Raw genomic sequence first — 23,334 nt, forward strand, 5'->3', positions numbered from 1 at the left:
TTACATAACTTTAATGAATTGACAAGGTCTTGTGGGGAAAACAGCGCTAGATGGCAAACATACGCAACAGATTAGTCAAACAATTGTTTGGCAAGAATATTGTAAATTTTGTAATCAGTTGGGAGCCAATGAATACAAAGATGAGTCTAGTTAATAATCTATAATTATTGGTGAAAGAAGTATATTAGTCCTAATATCCCTCTATTTCTCCTACCTTTTTCTCTTTTATCAACCTCACAAGCCTTTGGCACAATGAAGTGGGTAACCTTTATTTCGCTTCTCTTTCTCTTCAGCTCTGCTTATTCCAGGGGTGTGTTTCGTCGCCATTCATGTAAGAATTCTGTTTTTCTATTGTTCAACTTTTCTTTTATTTTCCTAGTAAAAAAGAGTTTCAGTAAACTCTGCTTCTTTAAAGAAGTAAGTTTTCCTTTAGCATTTATTTCTAGACTTTGACGATATTTTGTATTTGTGAATCCTTAGAAAGTTATCTTATTAATATGTTTCTACCATCCTAGGTGAAAAAAATGGTGAGAATTGCTTAGTACCTGTAATTCCTTTTGCTCATGAAGGAACTTAGACAGAGTGACTTAAACCTCACAGAATATAGTTGAAGATAGAATTCATAACTCCAAATTCTCAGAGGCCTATCTACTGCACCTTACTTTGTAAAAGCAAAACCAAAATCTGTCATTAATCTTATGAATAGAATTTGTATTTATATTTTTCATTTCAACTGTCCTCTCAGTAGCCGTTAATAGACACTACAAGAGCATTAGATCTTATCCAAGTATGAATATAAAGTTATAGATATTTAATGATTTTAATGATTTTTCAAATAGTATCGTTGGTGATTGAGTAACTCTTCTGTTTAAATGCAGAAGAAATAGTTCACCATCATCCTAAGATTTTCTGTAGTGATCAAAGCCCCATGTTTTGGCACAAATGAATACCTAAGTCAAACGGAGAGAAACATAAAAAGTAACATTGTAACCAGTTATTTTCTTCAGAATTTAAACAAATCCTTTTTTTTTTCCCTTTCCCCCCTCCCCAGACAAGAGTGAAATTGCTCATCGGTTTAATGATTTGGGAGAACCACATTTCAAAGGCCTGTAAGTTAAAATATTGAATATTGAAGAGTCAAATTAATGTTTCTAATAGTGTTGGTTATTATTCCGAAGTTTTTATATTCCCTTGTCATCAGGGTCCAGACTCTGGAACAGTTCTGTCCAATAGAATTTTCTGCATTGATGGAAATATTTTATATTGATGTTCTCCAATATGGTCGCCATTGGCCACGTGTGGCTGTTGAATACTTAAAAATGGCAAGCGCAAGTGAGGATCAAAAATTTAGATAATATATAATTTTATTTAAATCTATATAGTCACATGCAGCTGGTGGCTACTCTATAGGACAATGTAGCTCTGGAACTCTTATATAATCTGCATGGTGGGAAAGACTTTACTATATGACTCCTTTCACAGCTCACTAAATTCCTTTACCTAGCAAATAGATCTGTGGTTTCTTGAGAGCATTTTAATATATATATATATTTTTTAGGGGGGAGCAAGATTAGCCCTGAGCTAACATCTGTTGTCAATCCTCCTCTTTTTGCTGAGGAATATTGGCCCTGTGCTAACATCCATGCCCATGTTCCTCTTCTCTATATGGGATGCTGCCACAGCATGGCTTGACAAGCGGTGCGTAGGTCAACACCCAGAATCTGAACCCACGAATCCTGGGCCACCCAAAGCGGAGCCTGTAAACTTAACCACTATGCCACGGGGCCGGCCCATAATATTTTTTTAATCTTGTAAAAACTGAGAAAGTAGTTTATTTTTTAAAGGTCCATCTCATCCTACAGCCTGATTAAATGAGATGTGTGCGTGCTTTTAGCTTTCTGTTTTAAACAGTCAAAGGGCCTATGTAATACCCCTGTTATTCTAATTAGATCTAATTTAGAATACATTTGACTTGCTTGCTCTATGTGCGTGCATCTACTGACATGCACACACATATTTAAACATGGTGGAAGTACATATCTTCTTTAATTAGAAAGCCACATATGCCTGGTTAGGCCTCAGATAATAGCTGATGTGAATAGGCTTTCTGGATAATAGTAAGAAAGATGTATAAAATATAGAACATATACAGATACACAATTTGCTCGCTAGCATAGTAACCTACTTTATGTTAAAATGTTATTATGCTATGTTTTTCTTTGTTCTTTGTTTCAGAGTGCTGGTTGCCTTTTCTCAGTATCTACAGCAGGGCACATATGAAGATCATGTAAAATTAGTGAATGAAGTAAATGAATTCGCAAAAAAATGTGTTGCTGATGAGTCAGCTGAAAATTGTGACAAGTCACTTGTAAGTACCTTCTGATTTTGAATATTATTTCTTCTTCTTCTAAGTAATCCTGAGCATTTCAAAGGAAAAAAAAATCTCATTTTAGTTATCTCAATTATTGCTAATGACCATATTTGTAAGCAACGCTCAAAAGTGGGTATCGCCATTGTTTCTTCTGTGATAGACACATTCTAGATATACCCACAGTTTTAAAAACGTCTCTTTATTGAGACCACACACAATAGTCATAGTGTATTTAAATGGATATTTGTCATTTGTAAAAGTCTCTTTTGAAAGTTTGAAGTTTGATTTCTTTTCATAGAGGCTAATAATTATAACGTGGTTTTTATCATTAGAAAGCACTCAACTGATTTTTAATTTGTTACCCGGATAAAATAATATGTAGTACAGCTACATAGTCCTCGTCTTAGGGATGTTCACGTTTTTACATACAATAAAAAACCAGGGCATTCATTCATTTTGAAGGACTTGGAAGTTTTGATGTTTCTGGATAGGTCTTCAGTACAAGGAGAGGTTTATATTTCTCTCACCACTCAATATCTAAATACTTTTCTGGGAACAAGCCCATTTTTAATTTATCACTGAAGCCTTTCCTCCTCTTATTTCTCTCTATATGTATCCGTCTCTCAAGGCAGAATCAGTACTTTAACTCCACACAATATTATGGCTTTAAAAACGAATTTTAAAAAATGTGTTTTTTTTGAAAATTAAATTCTGTCTTGAGCAGTGTATTTTCCCTGAAGTTACAATTATTTCATAATAAAAATTAATGGAAACAGAAAGGATTTATTTAATGGAATGTGCTTTGAGGCAAATATTTCTAGGATGAAAAAGATCTATATTTTAATACAATAACTTAATTAATACATAGTAAATTGTGTTATACTCCTCAGTTTTTAATAGTATTTTTTTTGTGTGTGTGTGTGTGTGTGAGGAAGATCAGCCCTGAGCTAACATCCCTGCTAATCCTCCTCTTTTTGCTGAGGAAGACCGGCTCTGAGCTAATGTCTATTGTTAATCCTCCTCCTTTTTTTTTTGCCCCAAAGCCCCAGTAGATAGTTGTATGTCATAGATGCACATCCTTCGAGTTGCTGTATGTGGGACGCGGCCTCAGCATGGCCGGAGAAGCGGTGTGTCGGTGCGCGCCCGGGATCCAAACCCGGGCCACCAGTAGCTGAGCGCGCGCACTTAACCGCTAAGCCACGGGCCGGCGCAGTTTTTAATAGTATTTACTGAAAAGTTGGACCTCTCAAAAAGGAGCAGATCAAATAAGAAACTATCTGAACACTTTCCTCCCTAATGTGAATTCACCTGCTACTTGGAGGATTATTTTTCCTTGATTTTTTATTATAAGGGTCACTCTCCTGGCCGTTAGACTCAGTTGGAAATAGAAGTAATATTCATTCCTTCAAGCCATTGACGGTCTTTTTGCCCTTCTGTTTTATCCACTGTAAGTACTAGTGTGACAGTTAATTCTTAAGAAAATTACACATAGGTGGTCAAATCAAGGGAAACTCTCTAAACCTGAGAAAAATGTGGATTTTTATATGATTTCCTGACCAAGTTTTACCAGTATATTAAATTATTACTGTTCTTTGGGTACAAAGAAAATAAAATACTGCCCAGAAATTTGAAGCCTGCTGTCTTCCATTTAGCATACTCTTTTTGGAGATGAATTGTGTAAAGTTGCAACTAATCGTGAAACCTATGGTGAACTGGCTGACTGCTGTACAAAAGAAGAACCTGAGAGAAACGAGTGCTTCCTGCAACACAAAGATGACAGCCCAAACTTCCCCCCTCTGAAAGCAGAGCCTGATGTTCTGTGCGCCCAATTCCAGGCAGATGAAGAGAGTTTTCTGGGAAAGTAAGTAATCGGATTGTTATACTTCAAAATTAAAAATTATGGAATAGGTTAAGACATGATAACAATGACTGTAACAAAAAGTATTTTCAACATTAAGACTTGGAAGCTTTTGTTCTAATGACAATTTTCAAAGAAGTAATATTTGATACTATACAATTCTACACAATAAAAAATTTGATCAAAGATCTTTTGGAGTTTATTAAAACAGGATATGATCTATATGAAAAATTTGAGATCGACATGTATTAAAATATTATGAAGATATATGTTTAGTTATTCTCAGATTTGATTTCATTTTAGTCAATAACATTAGGTCACCAAAATTTAACTATTTTATATGTATGTGTGTATACATATGTATATACATATGTGTATGTATATATGTATATACGTATACGTATGTTTATATATATAAACATATATATAAGTATGTAAGTTTAACCTTTTCACTGACTTAAAGAATAAGAAAGGCACGGTCATCTTGTGCAAATTGAGCTTAATTGGTAAATTAGACGTCTTTGGGTTTTGGAGGCTCTGGGGAGAATGGTTGATTACAGTTGTTCATGTAATACTGTCTGCTATAGAAAAATGACTGTCTTTTCTTTTAAAAAATTTAGATATTTATATGAAATTGCCAGAAGACATCCTTACTTTTATGCCCCAGAGCTCCTTTACTATGCTGAAGAATATAGAGACGATTTAAAAGAATGCTGCCAAGCTGATGATAAAGCTGCCTGCCTGCTGCCAAAGGTATTTCCCAGAGGAATAGAAGAACTAATTCATAATCAAACCTCAGATTTTGAGGATCTTATGGCTAGATTTAGGGAACCTAAATCTCTGATATAAACTTCTTTACATGGTCAAAAAAGCCTTCCTCACTCTTATCCTCCACAGAGATCTTTCACTCTTTTTAAAGGCCTCTGACCTTCTATTCCTCCTTCTAAGGTTTACCAAAGTGGATCTGATAGAGGGCATCCCTGTCTACGTGTCTCAATATCCTAGCTTTCTTTACGGTGCTGGTCACTATAGTGAAATATGGAAACTCATTTGTAAAATTGCACAGCAAGGGGGCACAGTTTTTGTTTATCTTTTCATGAGCCTTTTTTATGAGGGGGTGGGTCATGGAATTCAAAGTAGAGAATTGAACTGCATCTAGAAGCCTGGATTTATTCAATCACTCTGTAAATATTTATTATGTACTGCATTCTCTTTTGTAGGGAGTTTATTGATGTGATGAGAGTTGATGAAATGAATTATATGCAAAATTAGGAAGGCAGTCAAGTCATATTCCCCAGGATATGAGTGTAGTCTGTTCTTCCTCTTCCCTTTTCAGTTTCCTTTTCCCTGGCAATGCCTCTGTGCTGGTGCTTAACTACCTAGAGGCTTCCACTAGGGCCGGGCTGATTTTTCCTCTCCTTGCATAGCAAAATAATTATTCACCAATAGGGAGCGCTTGGGAATTTAGGTGTCAATTATCTCTCTAAAATTTAACTTGGCATAGTCTCAGCTGAACTTAAGAAGCGTTTTTACATGTCAAATTTTTCTTTTCTAATTTTTCCAAAATAATTTCTTTTTACAGATTGCAGTTTTGAAGGACAGAGTACTGACTTCATCTGCCAAAGAGAGACTCAAGTGCGCCAGTCTCCAAAAATTCGGAGAGAGAGCTCTCAAAGCATGGTATTTTAAACTTAGTTTGCATCTTTATAGTGGTGCAAATGACGATGGCTCAGTTGACAAAATTGTGCATTTATATAGCATTTTACACAGAGCTTTCACATACATCCTTTTAGTTGTCTAAAAGGTAAAAATTTAAGAGGTGAAAACCAGAGCATCAATGACAATTTGTTATTATTTTTTATCACATTTTTTCTAAGTAGTCAAAGAACTCACAGGACATCTTTTTTGTCCTTCTAGGACAGGTATTTAAACTCCCATTTATTTATAAAAACTAGGGATCTTATTCTAATAGTCCACACTTTTTATAAAGCTATCATCAGGAGCTTTCATTTAATTTTATCTCCCTCCCTCAATTATCTGAAAGTGTCTGATTGTCTTTTTATGTTCTGATAATTAAATACAGCCATCAAGTTTACTACTCATTTTTTCATAGTTCCAGCTCTGCTCTTAATCTCTTTTTTTTTTTTTGCCTGGGCCTCTGTTTTTATATTAGTTAGCTGGTTCTAGAAGCATCCTTCAATAGTATCCATGCCAAGAAAAGTCCCCCCTCCCCAATCCTCCATTTGCTAGTCAACAATGAACCAACATGAACAGGAGATAAAATGAAAATAATCGACATTTTGCAGGCTCTGTAGAAATCGTCATTTGAACTATCTTTGTCTGTCGTCTCCGCCATCTACACCATCAAAATCAACAAAATCAATGAGCAAAACAACCCAGACATGAAACGTTACACAGTTAAACAGGCTGTGGTTGGTTTTGGGGAAGAAGTATCTTTTATCAGATTTAGGCAACTGAAATGATTTGGGAAAGCATGCAGATACTACCTTTTACATCTTGTCATCGAGTTTAGAGACTGCGCCGGATTAATTTCTTGGTAAAAGTGTGGTTAATCAAAACTCCCTAATTTTGTAAAACTTATGACATTTCTTTTCTCAGAGACTTTCGAAGTCAGGAAGAATGTGTTTTAATTGATTAAAAAAAGATAACTAGAGTTTATATGACACTTCCCAGTTTATAAAATGCTTTCATATGCGTTATCTAACTTAATCCTCAGAACGATCTTTTGATTTAGCATACTGTTGTGACTCTGTAGAGGCTGAAGCTCAGAGAGGCCAAGTAACTTGCCTAGGGTCACACTGCTAATAAGCGATAAAACCAGTTCTGGACGTCAGATCTGGGATCTAAACTTGATGCCTCTCAGCACATCTCCCCTTCTAGAACACCCCTTTGATTTCTGCTTTTATGAATCGCGGGACTTCTATCCACCGTGTACACTCTTACAATGGATAGTTCTGCCCTAAGAAAACATGTTGCCCTAAGATAACCTGGTTCAGAACTAGCATTAAAATAAGAACTAATGAATTTTACAGATTATTTCTACGTTATTTTATCCTGAATTTTCTTGTTATAAGTAGTATTTTCCTAGTACTTTCACATAAAATATTGCATGTTAATAGTATTTTGATGGAAGAAATTTCTCTTTAGGACAGTAGCTCGCCTGAGCCAGAAATTTCCCAAGGCTGACTTTGCAGAGATTTCCAAGCTGGTGACAGATCTTGCCAAAATCCACACGGAATGCTGCCATGGTGACCTGCTTGAATGTGCAGATGACAGGGTAAAGAATCCTCTTTAGTATGCTTTTTGATAATTTACATGCTAAGTTGATAGAGTGAATTTATTTAATACTGTGGGTGACAACTGACAGTGAGTTGAGATTGTCTCCTGTGCTCTAATCTGCTCAATCCTTTCCTTGTCTTGTGGTAGTTTTTTTTTACCGGGCTAACCTGCTCGCTAAATGATCTGACAAACTCATTCACTAATTTGTAATCCCTTTCAGTCATATTCTAACTGACAACAAAGGCTTAAACTGAAGTAGAATGGCTACAAAGGTAGATTTCTTAGGAGATTTTTTGGGGAGGTGAGTGGAGTTGGAGAAGGGCTGGTATCTGGAGACCTTTGGAAATTATGAGTTTTTTTCTCTATATTCTCTCAATTAATTCTCTGTGTTAAATATACAAATATTTAGCATGGTATCTCTTTTCCCCAAACTTAAAAATATGACCAAATGCCAGAATCCTAATCTCTCAGGACATCTTCTGGAAAATTTAAGATAGATATTTTCCATACATAAGTGGGGCCTGTGACTATGCTCTTGACTAATTTTTCAAAAATTTATCACACTTTAGTTTTTTGGTTTCAAACTGCCTGCACTTAATTTTGGGAGGATATTTGGAAAAACAATATTGAGTTTTAATTTAAAAACTTAAATGCCTTAACAATAGAAATATAAAATTAATAAATAACTGATATGGGCCCCTACTACTGACTAGTTTTTTTAATCAAGTGGAAATGTTTCAGTAGTTCTGAGTCTGCAGGCTAAGGAGCACAGACTGAAAGTGTTCATAGAAGGCAGGTGGGTGTGTGTATGGTCTTAGAATACAACGAACGTGTTCTGCCAACATGATAAAGGCCCGGGAGAAAGTGTAGTGATGTCAATTTGCATTGAACAATTTCCATCAACTTGCTTATAGGCGGATCTTGCCAAGTACTTTTGTGATAACCAAGATTCAATCTCCAGTAAACTGAAAGCATGCTGTGATAAACCTCTGTTGCAAAAATCCCACTGCATTGCTGAGTTTGAAGGCGATGAGTTGCCTAGTGACCTGCCCCCATTAGCTGCTGATTTTGCTGAAGATAAGGAAGTTTGCAAACACTTTCAGGATGCAAAAGATGTCTTCTTGGGCACGTAAGTGGATAAGGAATTATCTTTTCATAGATTTTATACGGTCTCAGGATTTAGGAAGATATTCTAGGCTTTCCTTTGGAGTTACTACAATTTCCATATTGCCTAGAATGCTTCTTTATCTTTCTCTCTTCCAGCCTTTAAAATTTTTTGGAAAAAATTAATTAGTTTTAAAAAGTTGTCGTAAAATAATAAACACGTGCTCATGGCAAAAGCTCAGTCAATAGAAAAGAGTACAAAGTAATAACTAAGTTTCTATTTTTACCCCCCTTCCTTACTCCTTAGGGATATTTCTAGAAATATCTCTGGAAACATTTTGTGTATACATAAATTATATACATATTATTTATTCATTCATTCATTCAAAGAGTATTTCTTGAACTGACCATAATGTATATGTATGAACATGTGTAATACATCTTTATCTCTCTCTGTCTCTCTATCTATCCATCTATGACTTATCTATCTATGTATCTGACGGCAGCAAAGAAGTATAAAGAGAAGTATAGAGTCTGCTACCAGGTGCTTTATATTTGGTTGAAAAGACCAGAAATCCAGTAACATGGCAAGGCAGCACACAATCAAATGACAAAATAAATGATTATATATAGTCAGTAAGCATGGTGATAAACTTTGCATTTTTATTGTTGGATTGTAATAGTATTCTGTGCACTAAATAATATTTCATAAAATTGTCTACCCTTCAAGATTTCACTCATAGAGAGAGAAAAAAGAAAAATTTAAGAATACATCTCTATTTATCTATCTATCAGAACCTTTTTGAGGTGTACTCCAAATCAAACAAAATATACATAGTAATAATAGGTGTCATTCATCGAACACTAAATATGTGCCAGACAGTGTGTGTTTTGCATAGAATATGTCATGTATTTCTCATAACCTCCCTTATGAAATAGATACTATTATTCTCCCCAGTCTATAGAAGAGGAAACTAAGGCTCTAATAGTTTTTTTTTTTTTTTTGTGAGGAAGATCAGCCCTGAGCTAACATCTATTGCCAATCCTCCTCCCTTTTTTTTTCCCCCCAAAGCCCCAGTAGATAGTTGTACGTCATAGTTGCACATCCTTCTAGTTGCTGTATGTGGGATGCGTCCTCAGCATGGCTGGAGAAGCGGTGCATTGGTGCGAGCCCGGGATCCGAACCTGGGCCACCACTAGCTGAGCGCGCACGCTTAACCGCTCAGCCACCGGGCCGGCCCAAGGCTCTAATAGTTTTAATCAGTTGCCTAAGGTGATACAGCAGAGTAAGTGGCAGAGCCAGGATTTGACTGCAGGTAGCTTTAACTCTAAACCCCAAGCCCTTGGCCATTAAGCTTTACTGCATGGGGTTTAGTCAAATTCGGACCTTTGGGATATGAGTTACTCTTGTGGTTAGTTATGTGATTTTTCTTGCTCATTTGTCCAACTAAATCTATTTTATTTTCATCTTAATTAGGTTTTTGTATGAATACGCAAGAAGGCATCCTGATTACTCTGTCTCTTTGCTGTTGAGAATTGCCAAGCAATATGAAGCCACACTGGAAAAGTGCTGTGTCGCTGATGACCCACCTGCATGCTATGGCAAAGTGGTAGGTTTCTTCAAGGAAAAAAAACGCAGCTCTTTGACTGATGATTCCGACAATAAGAAAGAAAAATAATGCAAGAATGCAAAATGTTATATAGTGCAATTTAGATCTTTTCTTGAGATGGTTCAATTCTGTGCTCTTAAATATTATAGGAAAAATAACCTTAAGTAGAGTGGTTAATAAAACCTCGAATAGTCTAAAAAAAACAGATCTGAAGAGAGTGGTCTCTAATTTCACAAAATCTTGACCACGCTTTTTCTTTCTTTCACACTCTGGAGAATAAAACAAGATAAAGTAAAATTAAATGTTAATTAAAAGAGATTTAACTTAGATACAAAGAAAGTTAACCTGATTCCAAGATTTATCAAGTATGAAGAATTAGTATCTCAAGGAAGGTTGTGAAATCTATTCATTTAGAATATTTTCAAATTTTTTTGAGAAGGTTTTAGAATAGTTTTATAAGAAATTAAGTAAAGAGTGGTAATCTGTTCTGGAGGATTTTTAGCATATTTAGCTAGGATTTTAGCATATTTAGCACTCCTAGCAAATGTAGTAATTTCCAGACTTCAGAATCAGAGGAAAGTTATTCTTTCCTCTACCAGGAACCTGCTATATGCCAAGTACCATACTGGAACCAATGACCAAGGTAAAATCTCTTATCTCAGAGAGGTCAGGATCCAACTGGAGAGATAGCTTCATAAAAATGACACTTACAACCATAGCCATCATTTACTGAGCTTTTACTATGGTCCAGACACTGTTTTAATTTCATTAGCTCAGGTGGTTTACAGAGCAAGTCTCTGAGGTGAGTTCCATCTTTGTCCTCATTTTTGAGGTGACGGTTCTAAAGCTTGGAGATGGGAAGAAAAGTTGCACATCTAGAAAATGAGTAGATGGTCCGGTGCAAACACCAGCAGTTGCACTCCAGAGTCTGAATATTCTTAATCACTTATACTATACAGCCCTGCCAAATAAGATACACATTTTGGACATATTGTAATAAATTTAGCATTAAAGATCTATTTACATGGCTTTGGGCAGAAAGGAGGAAGGCTCTCACTCTGCCTAGAGGGGTGAAAAACAGCCTGCCTCTGGTCCTCAGCTGGAATACTGTAAACACGATTCTTTTATCTTTCAGTTTGATGAGCTGAAACCTCTTGTGGATGAGCCTGTGAAGTTAGTCAAAGAAAACTGTGAAATTTATGAAAGGCTTGGAGAGTATGACTTCCAAAATGAGTAAGTATTTTTGTTTATTGGCTAATTTTTTTCTTGATCTATTAGTAATTATTTAAGACAATGTATAGACCACCTATCATACAACTTTTAATCATGAAAATACAGTATGAAGGAGATAAAATAGTTGATGGGATGGAGAGGCCTACATTTGAGTGCAATTTAAAAAATTGGTCTGGGTGGGAAAATACCAAATCTTGGGATATAGGAACTGAAGATGCTCCTTGAAGGTTAAGGAATAATTTACCGGCAAACAAAATACAGCAATGCTTTGCAGAGCGGGAAATAGTAGGCCTTGACAGCAGTAGCTCAATAAGCTGATCTAATAGATCTAATTTCCTGATCTAATAGAGCCTTATCTGTGGAGGAAAAGACAAGAGGGACACACTATTCAGTAGCTATTTATCGTTCGGCTTACATATGTTAGTGCTCTTCTAACTGTGGGTGATAGGAATAACAACAATGAACAACACAGTCTCTTCCCTTGAATAGATTACAGTCATATATTGACTTTCAGTGGTGATTGACATTCCTAGTAAATGATTATTACATGCTAGGTACCATGCCAGGCTGATCGTATACTTTCTTTTAATTCAACCCTTGCACCATCCCTATGGAGTCAGATATATTTCCTCCATTTTATAGGTGAGAAAATTTATTCTTATCTTTCAAATTTATCACAGTGCTGATATATATTAATCTCTCAGTAGGTTTTATTGAAAGAAAGAAGTAATTAATAAATATATTAATGTCACTAAATTATAATAAGGTAAGTCACTTTCCTAAGATTATATAGCACAGGTGGAATTCAAAGCTAGGCTTAACTGGTTGCTCAGGACAAGGTCTTCCCCCACACTATCCCACCAACCTAGAGATGGAGATAATTTTATGAATGAAAAATCATCTTAGTGGATTTTGGTTAAGTATTCTCTGCTTGACCTTCTATGTTAGAAAAAGACAGTTTCTTGCCTGGCTAAAAACACATGGACTATTTTGTTACAGGCTCATAGTTCGTTACACCCACAAAGTACCCCAGGCGTCAACTCCAACTCTCGTGGACATCTCAAGAAAAATGGGAAAAGTGGGCACCAAGTGTTGTAAGGTTTCTGAGCCACAAAGATTGCCCTGTACTGAAAACTATGTGAGTCTTTTAAAATATAATAAAGCTAAGAATGATGAATTTTTGCCTTTAGATATTGACAAAGCTAACTCTCAGAGGCAGGGGTGGACTAACGTGTATGTGTGGGGGGGAAGGGGTAGTGGCAGCCGGGACTTGGTTACCTATATTATCTGACCATCAGAACGAGGATTTAGATAAGATTCCAAAGATGATAAATTGTTTTGAAAAGATTTCATGAATTTTCAATATTCCTTCCTGGCGTTTTCTCAATTTTCACGTTCTTTGTCTTTTCTTTAATGTATCAGTATAAGACTAGTTCTTCCCCACTCCAACACATATCTCAGGATTCACCTCAAATTATTTTAATCAATTATTTTCTCAAGTGAATTATTTTTAAAATGTAGACATTTTTAATTAAAAGTGAAAAGACTGTTCTTATTCTTTGTACTTCTAAAGATAAGCAAATCACTGCTTCCAGTCCACCTTGGATTCAATGTTGCTAGTTAAAATATAACACTTGTTTTGGTCCATTGGAAAGTACGAGTTCATGGAAAACTTTTAATTACACTTCTTTTGAATTTCTGCCCTCCTACCTGTTCTCTAGCTGTCCTTGATCCTGAACCGGTTGTGTGTGTTGCACGAGAAGACTCCAGTGAGCGAGAGAGTTACCAAATGCTGCACGGATTCCTTGGTGAACAGACGGCCATGCTTTTCTGCTCTGCAACTCGATGAAACATATATTCCCAAAGAGTTTAATGCTGAAACATTCACCTTCCATGCAGATATATGCACACTTCCTGATGATGAGAAAAAAATCAAGAAACAAACGTGAGGAGTATTTCATTACTGCATGTGTTTGTAGTCTTGATAGTGAGAACTGCACATGGAAATGAGCAACTTTTTCTAAAGTAGTGATTATATTCCTTAGAAAAGAGTATTTAAGTATTGGCCTTATTAAGCTGATAAACGTGTCAAGAATAAAGTGGATAGCTTTTTGTTTTATTAGAAAAAAAAGACTGTATCATAATCCTGCCTACAAATCGTTCAGAATAATATTGTGGCTAAAATTTACAGTAGAATAATATCTTAAGCCAAGTCCAGTAGAAAAAGCTGAACAATTAACTGATGCATTTGTGCAGATAGCAAATTAGGTAGTAGAAATCATAGGAGAATTTATTTCTAGGCATGAATGATTATTTTAGGTTTGTTCTATGACAACCCACAGGCAAGGCAAACCCTTAAGATGTGACCTTGGAGAATGCAACTTGGATAATAAACAACTAGAAATGCGAGTTCTGAGGCTCGACTCCCTATTGTTGTCACAAGGGGTTATAATTGCATGAAATTGAGCAACAGAATGTTGCTATTGTCTCTGGCAGGTTCTGATCATGGCCATAGACTTAAGAGTAATATTGCAAAACCTCTCATGCCCACATGACCCTCTCTCTAGCACTGTTGTCTCTGCAGATGTCAATGAAAGAAAACCACCAGCTCCCATGAATTTGGATAGTCTTATTTCTTGTGGCCTCCCCACTAATAACTGTGAATTGGGCAAATTTCAAAAACCGAATATAAAGACTCTCAGAGTAGAAACTTTTAAAATGGAGTCCAAGATAATTAAAATTTAAGAATCATTTTTAGCTCTTAAATAGCTATAAAATTCAATATGGTATAACTTCCATAATCTGCATAATACATATATGCAATGACATAATGCTTTCCAGAGATTTAGTGAACAGAGATTTATTGATTTATTGGCACTACAGATGTCGAGCAGTTTACATTGATTATCTCATTTGATCCTTCCACCAGCCCTATGAGGGTGGATTTTATTATCCTCGTGCAAATAAGAATATTGAAGCTTATAGTAGTAAGCCTGGGCCTCGAACCAGAGTTGTCTGGCTCCAAGACTTATAATCTTAAGCAACAGCACTACCGCCTTTACTATCTCCATTTTTCTTTATGTGTGTAACCTTTCTTCTATCTTTTTCATTCAAATGCAGGGCACTAGTTGAGCTGGTGAAACACAAGCCCAAGGCAACAAATGAACAACTGAAAGCCGTCATAGAGGATTTTGCAGCTTTTATAAACAAGTGCTGTGCAGCTGAGAACAAAGAGGCCTGCTTTGCTGAGGAGGTACTAGAGCCGTCTTCATTTTAATATGTCTAATTTCTTTTGTTGCATTTGATCAAGCTAGGGGTTAGAAGTTTATGTATCTGAAGGACACTCTGTACATGTGAGACAGGAATCTTGTTCTACATACAATTGTCTTACAAAAGACTTAAATAGCTGTTGTTGTTTTTTTCTCCTGCTGCACTGTAGCATCTTATTAAATGTTTGTAATATTTGTTCTGTTTCCAAAGTTGTGATGTTTATGAATATAGGTAGAAATATTGATAAGGCCTGAAACCTTTTGGTAGAGACATCATTAAACCAAAACATTAATTTATTTAAGCATTTTCTTGAAAAATGCTGTTTTGTGATTTGGTTGAAACTGAGTGCTTGTTTTTACAGATTAGTGGGGAAGTTTATATTTAAACGTCTGACTGAATCATTTAATATTTCCCTATGACTTGACAGTAATTTTTTATTCCTTTGGGAGCAATGGATGTCAGTGAGCTTCCTTCTAGAGATTCTAGTACTAAAATGGAATTAAAAGATGTGATGCATGTAAAATTACTTTGTAATCACCAATGGCTGTACAATGTTAATTTTTTGTCCTGATAGTGATGCTAATATTTTCCCCACATCTATCATTTCTTTGTATTCAGGGTCCGAAACTTGTTGCTAAAAGTCAAACTGCCTTACTCTAAAAATAACACAATCACAAGCATCTCAGGTAACTATACTTTAGATGTTTCTTAAAGTAAGTATAATAATTAGGATTAAAATAGTGAAATTGACTGACCATTTGCCAAGAGCCATATAGACCAGTGCCAGCCACTGTTCTAAGCTCTTTATATATTTTAACTTATTTAACTCTCAAAATAGTTGCTTGAGTTGAGTACCGTTATTATTCTCATTTTGCCAATGAGAAAATAAAGGCACAGATTAAGGCATAGATTAAGTAAATCACCCAAGGACCACCCAGCTGGTGAGAGGTGGAGCCACAATTCAAAATTCAAACCAGAGCTTGAGAGTTAAACACTGACCTGTTCTAACCTAATGTGACACAGCTAAGCAATGGCTCAATGGTGGGATACTTTAGGTATTGGACTATACCATATGAAAGCACATTTTTGTAGGTAAAAAACAGTTGAATAGCAATGATTTCACATGGTTCAACTTAATAGCTCAATAGCAAATTCATTTCATTGGAGAATATGACAGATCTACCCTACGTAAACTTTACCTTATAGTGAATAATTTGCTACTAAGTTTCCAATGTGTCAACATGCTGAGCTTTAATAGAATTTCTCTTCTTATGAGCCATTTTAAAATTTAGATGTTTGAACATAAACATATTTTATCCATTTTGGTTGTAATATTTTGGGGGAAATTTAAAAATAGAATGAACTTTCTTTTTTAAAACAAGTTGTCCAACCATTTTATAGCATGAATTATTTTCATATTTTCCAAATTGACTGCAACGTCTATTCCACTACTAGGTTTTAACTTACTCTTTGCTGGCATGATAATACCTACATATTGTGCATTCAGAAGAGAAAGCAACTTTGTATCTCTGCTAATGTTATTATTTTGCAACTTGTTTTAGTCCTAAATGACAAGATTTTCCTCCTAGTGGTCTAACTTTGGGAAGACACCTTTTTTGTTTGTGATTATCTTAGGTAAGAAGTAGGTGTTAAGTAAATGATTGAGGAGTGATGATGAAAAGTCTGTGACTTTGAAGCCTGAGGTGTCTGATGACATCAGTGATGAAGAGAGGACTTTAAAATACTTATTGGTGTGTCCTCTACCCTAATCCAACAGAAGAATTCAGCTGCCCTGAGTCTAGGACTGGCCTGAATTATTTTCATTGGTGGAAAATGCAGAAAGACAATCTAAGCAATTTGGCATTCACTTGAATAGATTTTAAAAACACATAGCATTTTAAAAACAATACTTATTTTTGTCCTTTTGTTTTTCAGCCTACCCTGAGAATAAGAGAAAGAAAGAGAAATGAAGACCCGGAGCTTATTCATCTGTTTTTCTTTTCTGTTGGTGTAAAATCAACACCCTGTCTAAAAAACACAAATTTCTTTAAACATTTTGCCTCTTTTCTCTGTGGTGCAATTAATAAAAAAAATGAAAAGAATCTAACATAATTGTCCAGGACTGTTATTTTTTAAAGATGAGCTGCCATCCTGAAAATTTTGTAGGTTCTGTGAAAGTCCCATTGTTCTCTCTGTCTCCACTTCAATGGTGGACTTCTAGTTCCTTATGGGCTAATTAATTAAAAGAAACATTAATATTCTTCTAAGTTATGGATTGTAAACATTCAAATTATATTTTAAAATTATGATAACTCTGAATAAAAGAATAAAAACTGTGGAATAGATAAGGCATATAAAATATGGCTTTTTCTTATTACTAGGACTAAATAAGAAATGTGAGAGAGAAAGAAGACAGAGATGATTGTAAGGATAGTTAATCGAATTGAGGAAAAAACTGATCCTAGAAGAAATTTAAGACAGTTTAGGATGACAATACATGAAAAGTGTAAGAAGTTTAATGAGTTTGGAAAAGCATTATTGGAAAAGAGGATTAGGAGATCTGGACAAAGGTACAGTAAAAAGTGATTACAGTATATTGAATTGAGGAAGTACAAGAGTTGGAGGGTAAAATTTTCTTGTAAAAAATTAAGATGTCATATTCAAGGGATATAGGATCAAGACGGCAGAGTAGGAAGAGCTTAGCTGACTTCCTCCCATAGACATACCAAAACTGCAGCTACATATAGAACAACTGTCACTGAGAACAGCCTGAAGACTAGCACAACTAAGGATATAAAGAAAAAGCCACATCAGGATGAGTGGAAATGGGGGGAGACGTGGTCTAGTTAGGACTCACACCCTTGGAGTGGTGACCCATAAGCGGGAGATCCTCCTGGATGAGTGAGGGGCCCAAACCCCACATCGGGCTCCCCAGCCTGGGAAACCTGCACCTGAAAGATGAGACCCTGTAATGTACAGCTTTGAAAAATCAGTGACGCTTACATCTGGAAGAAGGGAGGGCTACAGGAAACTGTGATTCCATTCTTAAAGAGCGCATGCACAAACTCACTCGTTCTGAGTCCTCAGCACAGAGGCAGCAGTTTGAAAAGTACTGGTTCATACGTGAAGGAGATTCAATGACTAATTTTAGGGCATGTGCCAGAGAGGCAGGGATCTGCTGGAACTTTCTCCAGGGAAGGAAGCACTGGTGGGTACCTTTTTTTTTTCCTCTCCTTCTATTTAGCTGACCTGGCCCTGGGAGTCATGATTTTTGACACCCTCTATCTACCTTGCTAGCATTCCTCACCCTGTCCCAGCATTTCTCTTTGAATCTGCCCTGACTGACACCCCTTCAATGTGGCTCCCATCCTGCCCAACCTGGTGGGCAGCCTTGGCCAGCACTAGAGCCCCTCCAAAGTGGCCCCTGCCCTGCCCACAGCAATCATGGCCCTGGCACAACAGGAAGGTGCATGCAGCCTACACAAAGGACACACCCGGAGTGCCTGGCTATGGTGACCAGGGGCAGTTGTGCTTCTAGGCCCTGCAGGACACCTTCTACATAAAGCCACCCTTTTAAGACCGAGAGATGAAGCTGACCTACCTAATACATGGAAACAAACACAGAGAATTAGGCAAAATGAGGAGACAAAGGAATAAGTCCCAAATGAAAGAATAAGACAAAACCTCAGAAAAAAGACTAAATGAAATGGAGATAAGCAATCTACCAGAAAAAGAGTTCAAAGTAATAGTCATAAAGACTCTCACTGAACTCAGGAGAAGAATAGATAAACAGGGTGCGAGCTTCAACAAAGAAACAGAAAGTATAGAAATCGTAGCTGAAGAATACAATAACTGAAATCAAAAATACACTAGAGGGAGTCAACAACAGATTAGATGATGTGGAAGAATGGATCAGTGATCTGGAAGAAGGGTAGTGGAAATCACCCAATCAGAACAGCAAAAAGAAAAAAGAATAAGAAAAGAATGAGGGCAGCTTAAGGGACCTCTGGGACAAGATTAAACATGCTAACATTCACATTTATAGGAGTCCTAGAAGGAGAAGAAAGAGAGAAAAGGACAGAAAACCTATTTGAAGAAATAATGACTGAAAACTTCCCTAACCTGGAGAAGGAAACAGACATCCAAGCCCAGGAAGCACAGAGATTTCCAAATAAGATAACCCAAAGAGACTCACCGCAAGACACATTATAATTAAAATTCAAAAGTTAAAGATAAAGAGAGAATCTTGAAGGCAGCAAGAGAAAAACATCTAGTCACATACAAGGGAAACCCCATAAGATTATCAGCTGATTTTTCAGCAGAAACTTTACAGGCCAGAAGGAAGTATTTGAAGTGCTGAAAGGAAAAAACTTACAACCAAGAATACTCCACCTGGCAAAATTATCATTCAGAATGAAAGGAGAGAGAAAGAGTTTTCCAGATAAGCAAAAGCAAAAGGAGTTCATCATCACTAAACCAGCCTTACCAGAAATAGTAAAGGGACTTCTTGAAATGGAAAAGAAAAGACTATAACTAGAAATAAGAAAAATTATGAAAGAAAAAATCTCACTGGTGATGGAAAACATATAGTAAAGGTAGTAGATCAACCATCTATATAGTTAGTTTGAAGGTTAACAGACAAAAGCAGTAAAATTACGTACAGGTATACCTCATTTTATTGTGCTTCACTTGATTGCTCTTTGCAGATATTGCATTTTTTACAAATTGAAGGTTTGTGGCAACCCTGCGTCAAGCAAGTCTATAGGCACCATTTTTCCAACAGCTTTGACTCATTTCATGTCTCTATGTCACATTTTGGTAATTCTTACAATATTTCAAACTTTTTAATTATTATTATATTTGTTATGGTGATCTGTGATCAGTGATCTTTGATGTTACTATTGTAATTGTTTTGGAGCACCACAAACCACACCCATATAAGATGGTGAACTTAATTGATAAATGTTGTGTGTGGTCTGACTGCTCCATTAACTGGCCATTCCCCCGTCTCCTTCTCTCTCCTCAGGCCTCCCTATTCCCTGAGACACAACAATATTAAAATTAGGCCAGTTAATAACTCTACAATGGCTTTAAAGTGTTCAAATGAAAGGAAGAGTCACACATCTCTCACTTTAAATAAAAATGTTGAAATGATTAAGCTTAGTGAGGAAGACATGTCAAAAGACGAGATAGGCTGAAAGTTAGGCCTCTGGCACCAAACAGTTAGCCAGTTGTGAATGCAAAGAAAAAGTTCTTTAAAGTAATTAAAACTGCTACTCCAGCGAACACACAAATGATAGGAAAGCGAAATAGCCTTATTGCTGATATGGAGAAAGTTTTAGTGGTCTGGATAGAAGATCAAACCAGCCACAACATTCCCTTAAACCAAAACCTAATCCAGAGCAAGGCCCTAACTCTCTACAGTTCTATTAAGGCTGAGAGAGGTGTGGAAGCTGCAGAAGAAAAATTTGAAGCTAGCAGGGGTTGGTTCATAAGGTTTAAGGAAAGAAGCCATCTCCATAACGTGAAAGTGCAAGGTGAAGCAGCAAAGGCTGATCTGAAGCTGCAGAAAGATATTCAAAAGATCTAGCTAAGATAATTAGCCGCACTAATTATCTAATGAAGGTATTGACACTAACAACAGATTTTCAGTGTAGACAAAACAGCCTTATATTGGAAGAAGATGCCATTTAGGACTTTCATAGCGAGAGAGGAGAATCCAAGGTCTGGCTTCAAAGTTTCGAAGGACAGCCTGACTCTCTGGTTAGGGGCTAAAGTAGTTGGTGACTTTAAGTTAATGGCCAATGCTCATTGACCATTGTTGACCAGTAATTTCAACTTTCAAGTCTTACTATTTAAGAAATACATTTTGTAAGGCTATAGCTTCCCTAAATAGTGATTCCTCTGATGGATCTTGGCAAAGTAAATTGAAAACCTTCTGGAAAGGATTCACCATTCTAGATGCCATTAAGAACAGTTGTGATTCGTGGGAAGAGGTCAAAATATCAACATTAACAGGAGTTTGGAAGAAGTTGATTCTAACCCTCATGGATGACTTTGAGGGGTCTAAGACTTCCACGGAGGAAGTAACTGCAGATGTGGTGGAAATAGCAAGAGATGTAGAATTAGAAGTGGAGCCTGAAGATGTGGCTAAATTGCTGCAATCTCATAATAAAACTTCAGCGGATGAGGAGTTGCTTCTTACAGATGAGAAAAGAAAGTGGTTTCTTGAGATGGAAACTACTCCTGGTGAAGATGCTGTCAAGATTGTTGAAACGACAACAAAGGATTTAGAATATTGTATAAACTTAGTTAATAAAACAGTGGCAGGATTTGAGAGGGTTGATAACAACTTTGAAAGAAGTTCTACTTGGATAAAATGCTATCAAACAGCATGATGTGCTACAGAGAAATCGTTCATGAAAGGAAGAGTCAATCAACGCAACAAACTTCATTGTTGTTATTTTAAGAAATGGTCATAGCCATCCCAGCCTTCAGCGACCACCACCCTGATCAGTCAGCAGCCATCAACATGGAGGCAAGACCCTCCACGAGCAAAATGATTGCAACTCGCTGACGGCTCAGAGGATGGTTAGTATTTTTCAGCAATAAAATATTTTTAAGTTAAGGTATGTACATTGTTTTTTTTAGATGTAATGCTATTGCACACTTAATAGAGCACAGCATAGTGTAAACATGACTTTTATATGCACTGGGAAACCAAAAAATTAGTGTGACTCGCTTCATTGCAATAGTCACTTTATTGTAGTGGTCTAGAATGGAGCATGCAATATCTCCAAGGTATGCCTGTATAAATGTTGAATCACTGTGTTGTACACCTGAAACTAATATAATATTGTGTGTCAACTGTACTTCAATAAAAAAGATAGAATATTAGGGAGACACTAGAAAATTATGGTTCAAAGGAGATTCAATAATATAAAAAATTAATTATTAATTATTAATAAATTAATATTAATTATTAATAAATTAATGTTAATTATTAATAAATTAATATTAATTATTAATAAATTAATATTAATTATTAATAAATTAATATTAATTATTAATTATTACACAATTACTTAATATTGTTATACTCAATACTAAGTCTCTTTTCCTTGTTCCCAGAGGTAATCAGTGATATCAGACCTGTGTCTATGAATTTACATACCCAAAAGTTATTTATAGCCTTATTAGTTTGTGTATTTTTAAGATTTTTATAGAACTGGTTTTATACTGTACATGCTGTCTACTACTTGCTTATTTTATCCCCAATAATAATGCTTTATAGTTTTATTTTAAATACGATGCTTTCAAAAGATTTTGATACCAAGTTAAAAAAGACTCCCTCCATTCCTGGAATGTTACATTCCACGCTCTCTCCCATCCCCACCAAGCTTTACTTTGACCTAACTTTGACTGTATCAAATACTTTTCCATTTTTGTTACAACTGTCACAAAGGTTGCAGAGAACCCAGAAGGGGAGAAAGGGAGACAGTGAGCGCTGGTTTGTGAGAGGCCTGGGAGGTAGACCTAGAAAGTTTTGAGTAAAGTGTTTCCACGGAAGTGGATCTACATGAGACCTGTGTGTATGGCCTTGCTGCCCAGACGCCGAAAGGGGCCTTAAAATTTTTTGAGAGAGAAGCTCCAAAACGTGGGACTCCCACAGTCTGGCTTTCTGCTTCCCTGGGGATCAATCAACCAGATCCCAGGAGGAGCTCAGACCCTTGAGCCTAAGAATGGTGCAAGAGCACAAGGTCCGTTCTGGTTCCCAGAGGGCAGCCTGGCAAGCCCATCATTCTGGCTGGCTTGCTGTCACAGTTCTTTTGCTGCACAGTGTAGACTGTGTCACCAAAATGCAGTGCCACCAGTGCAGACACACTGATTGTGTGGTGTGTGTGTGTGTGTGTGTGTGTGATGTGCTCTTCTCCTCATATCATATCAAGGGGTACATGGTCTCCACATGATTTATCACCAGGGGTGTTAAGATTAAGCCTTTGCTTAAGGTCATGTTTGCCAGGTTTCTCCACTGCAAAGTTATAATTTTTCCCTTTCCATAGTCTACTTTTGGAAGTGAGTCACTAAATCCAGCCCACACTCAAAGTGAGGGAAGGAGAGGATGAAGCTCCTGGAAGGGAAAGCATCAACATGTATTATTTAGAATTCTTCTGTAAGAAAGATTTGTCACTTCACTCCGTTGATTTATTTATGTGATCATTTATATCAGTATGAACTCATGTATATATAGTTTGTACTTCGGGTTATAATTCAATGCTACGTTATTTATTTTGTTGCTCAGATCATTTCAGCTTTGACCTTTGGGGGTTCTTTCAGGTTGGCTCCTGTGTCCCTTTGACATGCCCCCATTCTTTGTTATTTGAACATTTCTTTACTTTCTGGTACCATGAGATGCTCCAGGCTTATCTTGTATTTTCCCTTCCCCAGACCTGGAAACAGTCATTTCTTCAAAGATCCCTGGTTCTATTTACTAGAGTATGGTAAGTAGAAACAAAGACCTGAGCACTGGATGTGCTTGTTGCTAATGGGGTATCACTACTTCTGAACTCTTCCAGGGAACAGAGCTA

At 36.4% G+C, this 23,334-nt stretch overlaps 1 protein-coding gene across 1 annotated transcript; it reads left to right on the forward strand.

Annotated features, from left to right (window-relative positions):
• The first annotated feature begins 252 nt into the window (after window positions 1–252).
• ALB (albumin) lies at window positions 253–15,406 on the forward strand. Its single transcript, XM_058546430.1, has 14 exons — window positions 253–331; window positions 1,052–1,109; window positions 2,236–2,368; window positions 4,024–4,232; window positions 4,850–4,982; window positions 5,812–5,909; window positions 7,398–7,527; window positions 8,444–8,658; window positions 10,111–10,243; window positions 11,379–11,476; window positions 12,476–12,614; window positions 13,198–13,421; window positions 14,597–14,729; window positions 15,365–15,406. The coding sequence occupies exons 1-14, from the start codon at window positions 253–255 to the stop codon at window positions 15,404–15,406; spliced, it is 1,824 nt and encodes a 607-aa protein (XP_058402413.1).
• The last annotated feature ends 7,928 nt before the right edge of the window (window positions 15,407–23,334 follow it).

This window comes from Diceros bicornis, chromosome 8 (assembly GCF_020826845.1).
Source record: "Diceros bicornis minor isolate mBicDic1 chromosome 8, mDicBic1.mat.cur, whole genome shotgun sequence".
Taxonomy (NCBI): domain Eukaryota; kingdom Metazoa; phylum Chordata; class Mammalia; order Perissodactyla; family Rhinocerotidae; genus Diceros; species Diceros bicornis.